At 38.2% G+C, this 16,373-nt stretch overlaps 1 protein-coding gene across 1 annotated transcript in view; it reads right to left on the minus strand.

Annotated features, from left to right (window-relative positions):
• Positions 1 to 10,202: 10,202 nt before the first annotated feature.
• AFF1 (AF4/FMR2 family member 1) overlaps positions 10,203 to 16,373 on the minus strand; it is a 202,108-nt gene continuing 195,937 nt past the window's right edge. The window contains exon 20 of the mRNA XM_037744515.1: positions 10,203 to 15,590. Within this exon, the coding sequence (XP_037600443.1) occupies positions 15,469 to 15,590 (122 nt within the window). The 3' untranslated portion in view covers positions 10,203 to 15,468. The remainder of the gene's footprint in view (positions 15,591 to 16,373) is intronic.

The following is a 16,373-nucleotide window of genomic DNA, read 5'->3' on the forward strand; positions in this document are numbered from 1 at the left end:
TTAAACTAGGAGTTTATAATTCAGGAAATGTAAAATTACTTGGTATAGATATGCCTGTCACTTCAAGTGCCTGTTTGCCCTGAGTATCTCGTTATCAGTTATTTTATGTAACATCAGACCCTTAGCACATTGATATAAATCCCTTCGTAAATATGACTCCAAAATACTGATGGAGAGTCAGAAAATAATTGCTCTTTGCTTGAAACTTTACAACCTTCCTTTTTAAACAAATGTTTCTGTTTAATGTAACAAATGTAATGGCCTTTGGCCAAAAGTAATAAAATTCTTACCTGACCATAAATTCCAAAATGTCCCTAGTCCGTTTGCAGTGATCCTTTTTCCTGTCTGAAAACCAGAGCTCAGGACTGAATGACATAGTGGCTATTTGCATTACATTCTAATACACAGTGCTAGTTTTCTTTCACTTGTTTCATTTCCCAATACATATTCTATTGCAGTGCTAAATCAATGTGTTTTTTGAATTAGCTTTATTGAGGTATGATTCATATTAAATGCACCCACTGTAAATGTACATGGTGATTTAGTAAACTTAAGGCATTTTACCAGCATCTTAATAATCCAGATATGGAACACTTTCATTGTCCCCCTGAAATTCTCAGGAGCCCTTCTGCAGTCAGTTCCCACTCCTCCCCTCTTTTGTCTTCACTGTAGGTAGCCACTAATCTGCTTTGTTTATAAATTTGTCTTTTCTGGGTATTTCATATAAATTGAATCAAACATTATAGTTTGTCTTTTGCATCTGGCTTCTCTCACTTAGCATATTTTTGAAGTTCACTTCATCCATGGTGTAGAATTTTTATAGCTGAATAATATTCCCTCATATTCATATGTTTATTCATTTACCAATAATGTTGGTTTGGATTGTTTCCAATTTTTGGCTATTTGTGATGCCATGAATGTTCATGAACATGACTTAATTGACAATATGCTTTATCTTGGGTAGTTTCATATACGTGGAATTGCTAGGTTTTGTTGTAACATGATTTTAACTTTTTAGGAAACTGCACTCTTATCCAAAGTGGCGGAACCATATACTTCTACCAGCAAGGTACAAGGTTTCCAGTTGCTCTTTGTTCCCTCCAACACTTGATAATTGCCTTTTCCTTTTATTATATCCATTCTCCTGGGTGTAAGACATGGTGTCATTGTGGTTAAACGAATGTACAGTGCTCTCAAACTGCGTATTTTTCCTAAAGGAAATGGTTGCCCTCTAGTGGCTCATTCTGCACATTACACTTGGGAAAGGGACACTAATGAGAAGTCTAAAGCTCAGAAATGGCTTGTTAAAATTTACATTCATTCACAGCATGCCTGCATTGTTTAGCACACTGAACATAATGAGTCCAGTTCCAAAATGTTTTACCTCATTACCACTATTAATAATTCCCAGGAGCTGAGGTGGCTGGCTGTGGCTTTTACATTATCCTGAGAGGTACATTATAGTCAAAACTAAATTTGTGTGCTTTAGATCTTACCCACTTTATGCACTAAGATCTTTGGGTATAACAAGGGTTTAGACCTGTAGAGTGGCTAACGCCTACAAAGGAGGGAAAAAAGGCGAGAGATGGTTATTGTTTACTCAAACCTACCACATCCTTTCAAATCGGAGCCAGAGGAATAAATAATTTTTACTAGTGGAATGAATATAAATTCTTTTTAATGAATTGCACACAAATGTAGTGTCTGGCGACTTGTTGGTATTTTCAGGTAACACCTTGTAAACATGCCTATGGAGAGTTGTAAAATTTTAGGAGACCAGGTCTCAGCTGCCCCCAGGCTCCTAGGGCTTTGCTGAAAGGAAAGAACACTGTGCATGTTTTTTTTTTTTTTTTTTAAAAAAAAAAAAAAAAAAAAAGTTTGAGCTAACTAAATCCTTGGCCAGGTTCCTTACTTATTTAAGGAATGTTTATTTGGTAAGTAAAAAAAGATGTGGCTTCAGGAAATTAGGGTAGTAGAACCAAACATTTAATTATTTAATGTAAGAAGTTTTTGCTTTAAAGCTATCACACAGGTGATGTCACTTAGTTTTTAGAAAGTGGAAAGAATGTATATATGTGAAATTTCCCTGAGCTCTTAGACTTTAGATTTCCAGATTACCTAACAAATGCATTTTACTGTCCTAACATGTCTATAAAATCATACGTATACATGTGTGTATTTTATGCCTGAACACAGAATAGTAGAGCCTGATGGATGGGACTATCTATGGTTGACTTACTGCTTTAGTCAATTTGAGGTAAGGCGGAGGAGAGGCCATTTGTGCATGTGACATTGGATACACAGTGATTCCACTCCTTAGTAAGTAAGTATGGTCCACTCCACATTCAGAGGAGGACGAGGGGATATAAAGATTAGGATAAGAGAACATTTAGCCAAGTCCAGGGGGTAAGCTTGGATATGAGAAAGGAAAGTTGAAATGTTTGGGGATTAAGATAACTAATTTTTAAACATGTATCAGAGCCTATAAAATGACACCAGGAATACTGATTTTTAAAGAATTAATGTGGAGATTTTAAACTTACTCCAATGGTGCTGCCATCATTGCCCAAAGAAAACAATTTGGGGCAGATACTGAAATTATCTAATAGGGACACATTTTTATCCTGTCCTTTTGTGTTTTGGAGCCACATCTGATGAATTATTTATGTGGATAGTATTGTTTTAACTCTTCCCAGAAAAGCAACCATAAACTAGGGTGTACATGTGCTTGCACATAGTTCTGAAGGCAGTTTTAAAGAATTTGTTCTTACTTATTTTGAACTGTGGTAATAAATGTGAAGAGACCACCAAGATGATTTTGAAGGACAGTGATCCTTTTAATAAGTTATGTGTATCTCTTTAGATTTTAATACACCATGTTTAACAGGGAAATATTTGATTACCAGTATCTTTATCTCATAGACTTTAGGATGTATTTCAACTCCTTCCTTTTTTCTTACAGATGAAGAAATATAGTATCAGACATTCACGTAACTTGGGTAAGGTAGAGGATGGTTATTCAGTGCCATGTGTTTTATTTTGGTTTCTGGTTGACTGTTTTGCTGGACAGTGTAACACACGTGAGGGGGCCAAGGCATTCAGTTTTCAGGGTCACTAGCTTCAGAATTAAAGTTTTATTCTGCCTCTATACTCTCAAACTTGGAGGACCCTGGGGAATTATTTATACTGTTGCCTTTTTCAGTTACCATTTCTTATTTCCTGGGATTTTACCCTTTAAAGCTTAGTTTACATTATTCATGATTTAAAAACATTTATTTTGTGTTCATTTCTTAAAAGTCTGTTACACTAACATTTACTCTGGTGTTTTATTAAACTTTTATTTAGTAAATAATACATGTCCTCATGCACATAAGTTAAAAAAAACCTGTGAATTTTAGCTGTCACTAGAGGTGCACTAGTGCCTTGGCTGGTGCTGGTAAATGGAGAAAATCCACAGGGCAACATGGAAAGCAGCCTTGGTTGGGATGATCCCCCACCGTGCTCATTATTAGAAGAGCTGCTGGTGACTGCAGATTTTTAGGACTTTTTTCTCAAGCTCCAGTTTACAAAGCCTGTAAGGCCTACTAGCAAAAACAATCCAGTTTTTAACCTCAGTCTAATTGTCTGTGGTATAATCCAAAAGTGGTTAAATGGTAACAGTGTAAGACTGGCTGCAGATGGCATTAAAGCAGTTTGTAAAACCACGTTTTCTCTAGTTTATTCTCACAAGCAAAACGCCTTGTTAACTTGAAGTCAGACAAACCTGTATCATCATCTGAGCTTCACCTTTTACAAGGCTTCCTAACCATGGACAGATGACAGTTGTCCCTCTGTCCATGGGTTCTACATCTATGGATTCAGATTCAACCCACTGTGGATTGCAAATATTGGGGACATGGCGGTGGCGAAAGGGATGGTGTTGCATCTGTTCTGAACAGGTACAGACTTTTATATTGTCATTCCCTAAACAATTTACTACAGCATTTATATTTTATTAGGAATTATAAGTAATCTAGAGATGATTTAAAGTATAGGGGAGAATGTGTGTAGATTATATGCAAATACTATAACTTGAGCATCTGTGGATTTTGGTTTGGTGGAAAATCCAGGATCCAATCCCCCGTGGATACCAACAGATGACTATACTTATCTTGGGCTCACATGTCATCTGTAAAGCATAATGACTAATTTGAAAGGTTTCAAAATATGAGCAATGGAAAGTACATAGTGCATGTGGCTTCATACATAGTTTCTCCATATTTTTACTTTTTTAGGTCAGTTTTGCGCTATAGGAATGGGAATGTGTCATGGATATAGGAAATGAAAGTAGAAAATGCTGGTTGCCTCTTTTGCTGTGGGGAATTCAGAACAAGGTACAGAGGAGTGCTGTCTTCGACCTAACAGATAAATTGGCTTATGCTATGCTCTCAAGCTTGAAATAATCTGAACAATGTGTCCACAGGGTGCTAGCTTTAGGATAGTGACATCTATGTTAAGAGGAATGGCTGAAAGCAGAGACAATGGCAAGTTGAATGGAAAAACACAAAGTCTGAAGTTACCTGTAACTTGGATAGAGAAGAGACATGTCATCCAGGAGCTGGGTACCCTAACCTATGCTTTAATGCCTATACACATATGGAAGCATGTAATTTTACACAAAGGAATCACTGAAACTATTGATTGGGTATGAGTAAATTTCACAAGGACAAGAAACCAGTCTCCTCTTTTAAACTTCATTCAAGATAAGCAAATATCAGGCTAATAGGACTAAAGTGAAGTTCACAACTGACATTTGACAAGCAATTTTAGATTTGATCTCGCTGGGCCATAAAGACAATCCGTGATGAAATGCATGTTCGTGCAGTGGGTTTCACACTGCCACTGTTAAACAGCTTCCGCTTCATCCAGAGTAAATGTCATTTGCTTGGACAAGTAGTAAAAAGATTAGTAGAGCTTCAAATGCCAAAGATCCTGAGTTGGTGACACACAGAGTCCCACTCAGGGGTTGATCATTTTTCCTGTAGGGTTTGTAAAAAGAGGTAAAGGTGGGAACTGTTGTAAGCAGCTCACAAGGTTTCGACAGTGGAGCAAACTCAGGAAGAGTCAGGAAGTCGTTTCCAGGTAATCAACCTTGTACAACCGTCTCATTACAAACTAGTAGGCAAAAGACGACAGTCTCATAGAAAGTGAACTAAGTACAGGAATAGACATTCCATAAAGTCACACAAATGACCAATAAACTTGTGATAAAATGGTTAACTTCATTTGTCAGATAAATGCAACCGAAGTAGTGTAAAATTGTTTTTTTACCCTGCACTCAATTGGTAAAAATGTAAGCTTGTCTGCAGTTGGTGGGGAAGGTATCAAAAATTTTAAATGTAGCTTACGCTTTGACCCAGACATTTCCGTTCCAGGAATTTATCCTATAAAATACTTGTAAGAATGCACAAAGATGCTGTGTATTACCATTCCTTCAGTACATTGTTTGTAGCCACAGAACACTGTGAGGAGGAGTGACTTGTGTCCATAATGAAAAAATGTTTAAATAAATGGTGGTATATCTAGTTACGTGGTATTTTGTAGCCAAAATATGCTGGGCATTGAAAAAGGACCGATACACAGTGTAAAAAAGATGCAGAAAAAAGTTGTAGAAAGATATGCACAAACTTACCAGCTGTTGAACCTGGGGAGGAAGTACACTTGCCCTTTCACTTTCTGCTCTGTATGTTTCTCTATAGTTGTCCCTTGATATCAGTGCAGGGTTGGTTCCAGGATCCCCACAAATACCAAAATCCACGGGTGCTTACGTCCCCTGTATAAAATGGCATAGTATTTGCATATAACCTGTGCACATCCTCCCATATACTATAAATCATCTCTACATTACTTTTGATACCCAATACAATGACTACACATCATTCACGTTCATGCAACGTAGTACTCAGCACACAGCAAATTCGTTTTGTCTTTTAGAAGCTCGTGGGACTTTTTCACCTTGAGTGAGTATTTTCTATCCCGGTTGACTCCAATGCAGCAACCAATTGCATTGGTTGACTCCAGTGCAACCCTCCAACCCATGGATATGGAGGGTTGACTATCATTTGTTTTACTAGTCCGTTTGTAAATCAGCTTAAAAATAGGATTTAAAAAATTACATTCCCATGTACATGTAAGCTTAGGAGCCTCTTTAAAACCACTCTACCAGGATCACTTGCTTCTTCCCTTGAGATTGTGAATTCCTCAGTTGCTAACCTGGGTACCAAGTTATACCTGCACAGGAGTTTCTTCAAAGATTGTAGTTCAAAGATGGAAAAGTAAAGGTATTTTTCTATAGTTCATTCAGTTGAGTACAACTGGTTCTCCACATCCAATAGTGTGATACTCTTCAGAAAATATGTGTTCATGCAACTTTTTTTGAGAAGGGGTGTAGGTGTTCCTTAGAGGATAATTTACAGGAATAGTTAGCAGTGGAGATATCAAAACCTATAATTGCTTCTTCCTCCTACACATGAAATAAGGTAAATGAACTGTTAGGACTAGGCCCCAGTAATAGAGAAGGGTGATTTAAAGCACTTACCCAGAGGAGGCACACGGTCTTTTTAAAGCTAAAATAGAATTGTGTGTTCAAAGAGTATTTCAAGGCCCGCCCTCCAGTCTGTTGGAAGGGCAAAGGCCCTTATTATCAGAGCCTTGGTGTCTCAGTACAGTCTTGCTTTCAGCTGAGTGTGGTCTACTGGAAAACCACAAACACTGAAAGAGTCCTGTCCGTCAGACAAAACAGACTAGACAGTACAATTATCTAATCACTTCCTAAGTAACAGCAGATAAACCTCCGATTATATTCTGGTAAAGACACATTGGGCTTCAAAGTTATTTGGAATGTATTTGAGAGTTCTAAGCACCCACCTAGATAACTTACTTAAAAGTAGCCTGGATTGTGACAATTTACATTCCTAACAGCCCTGGCAAATAGCCAAAATCTACTCAAATAATGCAGGCTCCAAAGGTGCCTAGACACTTGCTAATAAAAAACAGGACACAAAGGGAGATTACCTCTTTAACCTTACAGAGTAGTCCCCAATATTCAGTGGTAGTAAAACTGACTTGTACAAACATCTGGGAAACAGTCTTTATGCACCTTATGGAGATATCAAAAGCAGAAACTGCAAGGACATTGCTAGAAGTCTACCTACTTAATATATTTTTAAAGCCCGGCATAATGAAAATCAAAAAGCTAATTTGGAGAGAAATACTTAACAAAAGGTTAAAATCCTCTAGATACATAAATCAAAAAGAAAAAGATGCATTTTTCAGCCTGGTGGATCATCTGTTCTTTACTGCTCAGCATCCCCTTATTAACAGAAGCCTTCCTAGTGGTGAACTCAATCTATATGTCTGGTGAAAACATCTTCCCCCACATCTACCAAGATGGGCATTTGAACTGGGTCTACAGTATTAGTCACATAGCCCATGCACTGCAAATGGCAGCTTGATGTAAGGGAAAAATACTCTACCATGGAATAAAAAATAAACACAAACCAGGGACACCATTTCCCACCTATCAAGTTTGCTGATTTCTCCCCCTCCCCTTTTTCAGATATAATACCCAGGTTATGTAAAGAATTAGGAAAATAGATACTCTGAAAACATGTAATAAACTTTTCTGTGGGTAATCTGACAATAACAAGAGCCTGTAAAATGTACTCTTCCTATTTTTTAACTCCCAAAGAAGTAATCTTTTTAGCAAGGATCATCAATGCATGCTGTAATAAAATCACTTGAGTGAAAGATTGTGGAGACAGGGAAAAGCTCATATTTATAAAGGAGAGTTCTGGTGATCATATCTTAACCAAAGAGTCAAATTTATTATCACAGTAAAAACCATTTTAATTACCTCCTGACGCAATCCAAGTATGAAACACACAGCATCACCTGTGAAGGATTCCTGCCTAAAATAATCAGACCTCTAGAATGAACTTCCAGTTTATAGAAAATACAATAGAGGAACAAATTAATGAACATTTGGGGGAAAACAGACAAATCGAGGATGGGGGACATTACATTAAAAAGGGGAGGGGGTCTGGGTGTGGTGGCTCATACCTGTAATCCCAGCATTTTGGGAGGCCTAGGCAGGGCAGACCACTTCAGCCCAGGAGTTCAAGACCAACCTGGGCAACATGGTGAAAGTGTCTCTATAAAAAACACAAATATTAGCCTGTACTCCCCACTACTCAGGAGTCTGAGGTGGGAGGATTGATGAGTGCTAGAGTGAGCTGTGATTGTGTCACTGCACTCCAGCCTGGGTCAGCCTGCCTCAAAAAAAAAAAAAAAAAGTTTGGGGTAGGTGAAAGGAGGATTGTTCTCAAGACTAAAGAGATATAACCACTAAAAGAAATGCATGAAACAGCTGAAGCCATGTTCAAAAAAGTTGTAAGTTTGAAGGCAGCTGCAGAAATCTGAATATGGACTGAACTTTAAGCATTCAGAAATGTCTTTAGATGCTGTAATGGTCCTGTGACTACATTGGAAAGTATCCTGACAGATGCATGCTAAAACTTTTAGGGGTGAAATGTCTGCAACTCACTGTTCAGCATAAGTGTGCACACTTACACATTTACATAAAAATATGGTAAAATGTTAATTGTTGAATCTAGGTGGTATATATGTATGTAAACATAGTATTTCCTGTTTTTCAGGACATGTTTATTTTCCCCCCCCCAAAAAGAAAAATGAATCTTTTCACCATACAATCCACTTCTTAGAATTTATTCCAATATCCCAAATTCAAAATATTTAAATTTCCCAAAGTATTTTATTCCAGGGATGATCATAGAAACATTCTTTATAATATCCTCAGATTAGAAACAATCTCAGTGTTTAACAAGGAAGTTGTTTGAATTGGCACAACCATACCTGGACTACTGCTACTACTTTTTGCTTTGGAGACAAAGTCTCGCTTTGTCACCCAGCTGGAGTGCAGTGGCCCCATCTTGGCTCACTGCAACCTCTGCCTCCTGGGTTCAAGTGATTCTCCTGCCTCCGCCTCCCGAGTAGCTGGGACTACAGGCGCATGCCACCACACCTGGCTAATTTTTTGTATTTTTTAAATAGAGATGGGGTTTCAAAGTGTTAGGCAGAATAGTCTTGATCTCCTGACCTCATGATCCTCCTGCCTCGGCCTCCCAAAGTGCTGGGATTACAGGCGTGAGCCACCACACCTGGCTGATATTTTTAAGTTATACAAGATATGACATAGAAAGGTTTTGTGAAAAAGGTTAACACCCAGAAGAAACTTGATGACTGAGACCCATTTTTCAAGCCCTAGTTCAAATTAGATTATTTTCCCTGTAGTTTTTCTCAATCAGATCTAAAACACTCCCTTTCCCCACACTTGCTATTTCATGCCTTGTACAACAGTTACTGTTGACTTTTCAACTTTACTATAAATTTACAGGGGTTGGGTCCATGTTTGTTTACAAGTGGAGACTGACAAAAAATTTAAAAAGAAGAGGTAGGCAATGAGTGTTCCAGCTGGAGGGTCAGCAGTTGGGATATGAAGTGCAGTAAGGGGAGGTAATGAAATAGCCACTGGTTTCTTAGTGATTACGTTATGCAAGACACCATGCTAAGCACTCTCAATACATCATCTGATGTGATCCTTGCAGTCTTACTGGGTGGATATCGTATCAACAGTTCTGAGAGAGAAACGCAGAGAGGTTAGATAATTTGACCAAAAGTCACATAATTAGCAAACCAGATAATCAGTTTCAAACACAAGGAAGTCAGGTTTCCACACCTAGGTCCTTTCCGATTTCATGAAATCACTAAGAGTATTTTTTCTTTAATGGTGGCAAAGGGTGAAAAGGCCAGATAACCTTTAGATTCCTTTCAATACCAATATTCTACAAACCTGCCTACCCAGCAAATTTGAAAATAGGCAAATTTGGTCACTGCTACATGATCCAGTTGATATTAGGATAAGAAGCCATACAGTTGATGTTAGGCCAATTTGTATCTGATTATGACCTTAAGAGAGAAACCGAACAGAAGGATAAGCTGCCTTCCAAACACAGTTCTTTCTCCATTTCAGCAATAAATATTGTGAATAAAGGCATACTGTTAACATGAAACTCCTTGGCTATAGATAACGGTAATAAGAATTACTGTATTCAGGTAAAGGGAAAGCATGGATTCAACCACAATGATTTCTTGAAATTTTTATTAATTTTTTTTTTTTACAGCTTGATCCTCTTATGAAAAGGAAAGAATTTAAAGATGAATTACATTTTTGTTTAAACAGCAATAAATCCTCATTACAGAGAACAAAAGATCTGTGGCACATTGTCTTTGGAAAGATCTTTTGCATATTTTTCTTCTAAAAAAAACTATAATTTTCTCACAGATCACATATTCTCTTTCAAACGACTATACAAGGCAGCTAAATTTTATTCACAAAGCCCCAAGTTGCAGTTCCATTGCTGAAGTAGGTAAAATATATGGAGTTCCCCTTAATTTGTGTTGCACATCTTCCCATTGAGAGCATCACTGTTTCCCTACCCTATGTACAAAATCATTGTGTTGATGATAGCTGGCACATGATTCCACAGTAATTAAAGAAAAACTCATTATTTTAAAGATAGACCAGTGATTTTCATTTATCAACTGGACAATTTACTTTTTTAAAACAGTTCTAATAATACCAAGATTTGACTTTCCTCCAAAGTTATAAGAAAGCAAAAAATATATAATATAATATAATATATAATGGTAATAAATAAAAAAAAGGCAACCCTGCTCAGGTATCATCCAAAACATGATCACATTCAGAAAAAAAAAAAAAAAATTAAAACAAGATTTGGGACACATGCGTACATAGACACACAGACACCCCAACACGAACAGTGTATACTTGATATTTGAGGGGGGATATGCAGTAATTTTAACAATACATGTTGATGGCCTGAACAAAAGGTAAAGTTAATACTGCCTGTGTTAAGCATTGCTTAAACATTGACTTTTAAGCAAAGCAAGTTGTCTTCCTTAGGCCAGCCACTGCCTGGTCCGACCAGTGCAGCTTGGCCAGCCTCACTGAGTGGTCTTATTCCCTTGTCCTCCCCAGGCCGACATAATTAATATACAGGCTCACAAGGAGCTGTAGGATTTCCCTCCTGCTCTCTTAGGTGGAGGAGTATAGGCACTTCTCTACCCAGCACAATGCCTGCTGACTCAATGGAACAGAATATAGTGTGATTTTCCCCGACAATAAGAAATTTATAGCCACCTAAAAAGCAATAGTTGGTACTTGTCAACTCACCATAAATAAGAACTAAAGAACATGGTCAGTGCACTCACAATTCATAAAGAGATGTACACTCTAAGTCAGTGAGAAACCAACACAACTGGATTGCATATTTGAGGTTCACATGGTGGCAATACCACTTGCAATGTTTGGAGGAAAACCCCCAACACTAGGCTATTCTGCCATTACACCTTCTTCCAACAGAATGACACAAAATACCTTACATCCATTAATCCTAAGTGGGACCCAAAACAAAAGAGGCAACCAGGTCAAGAACAGGAGGAGAAAAAAAGGTACTGCTATAATTAATCCTGCCATCCCTCCATGGTTGCAATGCGTAACTCTCACTTTTCAGTGAGAAAAATCTATACTCTTGTGTTTCTAAAGGAAGCACAAAATATTCTTGCAAGATTTAAATACTGCTAGTCAGTGGCAATGAGTGTAAATAGATGAAGCGGCAAAGTTTTAGAAGTTTTCTTGTAGTGTTTGGAAAGATAAAGAATCTGTGGTAGGAAACAAGCAGATTTTTTTAAAGTACATTAAAACAAAACAAAAAAAAAGGCCAGCCTCAAGCCTTATTTAATCTACCTTAAGATGCACAAATACAACTCAAACTTCCTAACGCAGAGGAGTAAAAGGCGCAGGAGCCATGTAACATCCCTTGAAGCCACGGCAAGAAACAAACAGCAGTATTTCAAAACCAGATCCAGTCAAAGGCACAATTCAGTCAGCTGCTGCTTCTGTTTAAGTGTGTGTGTCCCTTTGTGTATCAGAGATAACAGTTTTGTTCATTGTGGAGGACACAGTGGTTTTTCTTTTTGCTTCTAAAAATTATTGAAGATGAATAATAAAACAGTAAGCTCCTGATGCTAGTAACATTAACATGTAAGGTACCAAATAAGGCAAATTTTCAGCCAGAAAGGGGTAGAGGGCTTTAGCTTTCTAAATATCCTGAGATCTGATATTAAAGGATACAGGACAAGGGAAATAAGTGTGGTCCAATTTGCCTTGGGGAAATAGCTACATGTGTTGGTCCAAATGATATATAAAGGTCTTTTTGTTACAAAATATTAGATGTTTTTCCCATTCAATATTGTGATCAAATTATAATGGACAAATTCTCCTCCTAATGTGATTCTATTTCTGATAAATGCTTGCTGGACCCTCCCACTCCTCACCACTGCTACTAGGTGGCCAATGTTTTCACAATCCAAACCCAGTATAATTTGGTAAATTTTAGTAAAGTGTTTTTCCATTATTTAGCAGGGCTCTTAAGTTCAGTAATTCACAGAAAGGACAAAACATTCAACACTTTAAAAAGTGTTCTTCCATTTTCTACTAAAGACACAAAAACATACCTGCGCGCGCGCGCACACACACACACACACACACACACACACACACACACACCCTTGTAGTGCCAAAGGCAAGATTTACACTCTGTTTTCACTCCTTAAGATGCTTTGCATTTGTCTTACTGTGAAGTGTGTACTACTGTTATAAGAACTTCGCATATTCAAAGGCTTAATTTTATAATCTAGCCCTTTCAAATGATCTACCTCAGTATAGATTCTGCCTTTGGGAATTGTAAGCATGCAGTGAAAAAGTGCAAATGATTTTTAAAATCCTTTAGACTTCTATATAATTGTAACAGGAAAAAGACCCTATGAACATTAAGGATTCATCAGCCACTACCTTTCACATAACTCTATTAAAGAGGTTACCATTAGTTATTCTCTTTTAGGTACAATGCAAAAAGGATCAGAAATATCCAATGACCAAAGTAGTACAAACTGATCTATGCACATTTGTTACTTTTTCAAGGGACAAATAAAATCTTTATATCAAGTTCAGGGAAAAAAAATCCACAAAGAGTAAGGCCACTGAAAAAGCAATCTGTTTCAGAGCTGGCTGAGAAATCCACTTGGAAATGTCTTCAGTCAAGGGAGCACTGTGGCTGCCAACAGAACATGCACATGCTCTGGCGCACTCTGCATAGACAGAACCTGCCATAAAGAACACAACCCTTCACAACTGACAGGTGGCTTGTCCTAGGGAATGATGGGACAAAAGGGGAGGGGATGGCTAAGGGAGTAAGGAAAAAAGAAACATGTTAAATAACATCTTCAACATCGAAATAAAGCCTGATTCTGGTGCCTTGTCCCTTACATATAAGAGATAGACACACAATGATACAAACACACAAAACCTACCAGGAAATTATTCATTTAACACAGGTTTTTTTAAACTAGTAGTTTAAAAAGGACCGGGGCTTTGCTTTAGAACATGAATAAATGAAACCAGTCATCAGGAATCACACATCAAGGTCTTATGCTCAGATACTGCTACAGCTGTCATTCTCTGGCTTTCACCTAAACATGAGGCACCAGACCCCTGACTTAGTGATAACCAAAGAACAGTCTGGAGAAGAAACTGAAGGAACAGCCTCACACTGACCACTCATACTGTGAGATAAGCATTGCTCCCATCCCTCAAAACAAATATCCCTTTGTATATTTACCAACAACCAAGAGAGTTCCTGCATTCATCATAGGGATCTTAGAGGTTTTCATTATAAATAAAGATGGTTCTCCCTCCTCCACCAATAGGAAAATGGGAAACACACCTGATAGGAAACACGCAGAGGGGCAGAATGGGGCAAAGGTGGAGAAAAGCTAGTTACAGAGATGACGCTCCTCAATTGTAACACATGTGCAAATTCTACCTCTAAAAGGGATAAAGAAGAATTGGCTTTTAAAAATACTGCACTCAAAATAATGTTTCCAATAATATCCTTCAAAGTTTCAACGAAAAAGACTGTGCCTATGGGCACATGGGATTTCTGACTATTTTAGGTCATTCAAAATGGACTTGGTTTAATGTATACACTATGGCAATAACTTTCGAAGGGCCACAGTTCCTCCTCAACCAAATCAAATCTAGCTGAGAACACTCTGGAGTGAAGGCATGTGGTGACGATTTTTTCAAAAGTCTAATTAACCACCCCAAAATCTCTACATCCTCTTACGGAGTTAACTTCCCCTAGACAGTCAAGGACTCTGAAAGTTTAGTTTTGCTATAAATATAAAATAATTTGTAGCAGAAAAATATAGCCTCTCTAAGAAGATTTCATTTTTCTTGTTCACTGATGAAACTCTTGAGTTGGTTGGACAACATGAGTACCACATAACTGTAGACCACAGATCAGCACCTCAAATTCCAGCTCTACTTAAAACTTTAAAAGCACTTTAGCCATCTGGTCAGGTATAAATGTTGGTTCCCTTCTTCCCCAAGGTAGGATATTCAGATAGAGTCAACAGTGACTGCCCTGTTAGAGAGTCCCTTTTGCTGAAGCAGGGGTGGGAAATGGCAGCGCCAAGTCCTCCCATGCAGACCACGAGGCAGCACCCCACGTGCTGTGGCTCCTCCTTGCCGCTCTGACGTGGGCTGAGTTTCAGCACAGAAACAGAGAAGTCAGAGCTGGGGTGAACGTGCAGCACTCTAGGCAATGGGGGGATGTGGGGCGGCGGGAGCGGGGGTTGCCTTCAATTTTATAAATTACAACAATACTTGGTATTATCAAGCCACTGTTCATTGGCAGAAAGTGGGGCACAGTGGAGTCCTTCACAACTTATGATTGACAGATGGCCATTCGAAGTTACTGAACAAACACTTCTCCCAAAACTTGAAAGAAAAAAAGAAATCATCCACAAAACCCTCCACCAAAAGTCATTGTTAAAAAAAATTTCCTTCTGGGAATGGACTAGTGTGGCTACTGAGATGATGTGAATTCACTTTCAGAGTTGAAACTGCTTCTCCTTATTTCATTTGCAACTTGGATCCTACTGGTTTAAAAAAAAAAAAAAAAAAAAACAGAAATGTTTCTAGACCATTCATACACCCATTTAAGCTACATTGCACTTCTGTCCTTTAGTTAGGAAGGGCAAGATCATCTCTGGGGCCGGCCTCCTCATCTCTGCTTCTGCATAACCATAGTGTCCAACCAATGATCACACAGTTGTTGAGAGTAGGTGGACAAATGTCCTGGCCATCTCATGGTGCTTCTGTTTTAGAGTTTGGTGTCCTGATGAGACAAATGTCTGGACTGTTTCTGAGGCTTCCAATGTGCAAAAATAGTTCCCAAGGCATTGAATCAACCTGGGGCTCCATTAAGGTGTTTTGGTTAATTCTTGCAGCTGCTGAAAACCCTGTCGTGTGTAGCGCACCAGGTCCACCAAACTGCTGTTGAGGGCCAAGGTGCACACATTTGTGCTGAGCTGAGCAAAGAAATCTGCAAAAACAAAACAAAAACCAAGTAAACACACAAGCACACACAAAAATTAAAACGGAAACAAAAATTAAGGTTCCAGAAGGTACATCCCCACAATATTCTGCAATTTATCACAGCAAAAAAATCACAGTCTATTGTAATCGCTTGCTAATTCTCCAGTAGACTATAAACCAGGTTTGCTTTAGAGCTGAATCCGTAATTCTTAGCACAATGGCTGGCACTTGGAAAACACCAAATTTATACCTTGCCTCACAGGATGCATTAACAACAACAACAAAATGTTAAAAGCATTATTAGCTTGATAAGACAGGTAAGGTCCTAAGAGGCTTTGGAAAGAAAGTGGTTATAGCCGGCTGGCTCCAACTCTCCTAAACCTTTCATTTCTCCAAAGGTCTTCTTCCCCAAACAAGCCTCAAGAATGTTTACAATGCTCTATCTCTCATACTGTAGCTACTATCTTTCTTATGATATACTAAAAACAAATAATCATCTCAGCATTTGGGTTATGCTACTTCATATCTCAATGTGCTGAGCCTAGGAACTGCCAGTGACTCCTCTTCTTCATTTGCCTTTCAGCTAAACATTTTAGTTCAGGCTGAAATAATGACAGCAGAATTTCCGAAGAAGCAAGGTGCTACAGCCACTTCTATTTTGGTTTTGCTAAGAACTAGCCACAGAAATTCAGCTTCACGCCACAGAGCTCAAGGAATAAATGCAACTAGGTTATGAGGTAGAATGGAGAAAATATTATTAAAGTAAAAGAGGTATATATTTCCTTCTCTC

This window comes from Cebus imitator, unplaced genomic scaffold, assembly GCF_001604975.1.
Source record: "Cebus imitator isolate Cc_AM_T3 unplaced genomic scaffold, Cebus_imitator-1.0 Scaffold177, whole genome shotgun sequence".
In the NCBI taxonomy this organism is placed as follows: Eukaryota; Metazoa; Chordata; class Mammalia; order Primates; family Cebidae; genus Cebus; species Cebus imitator.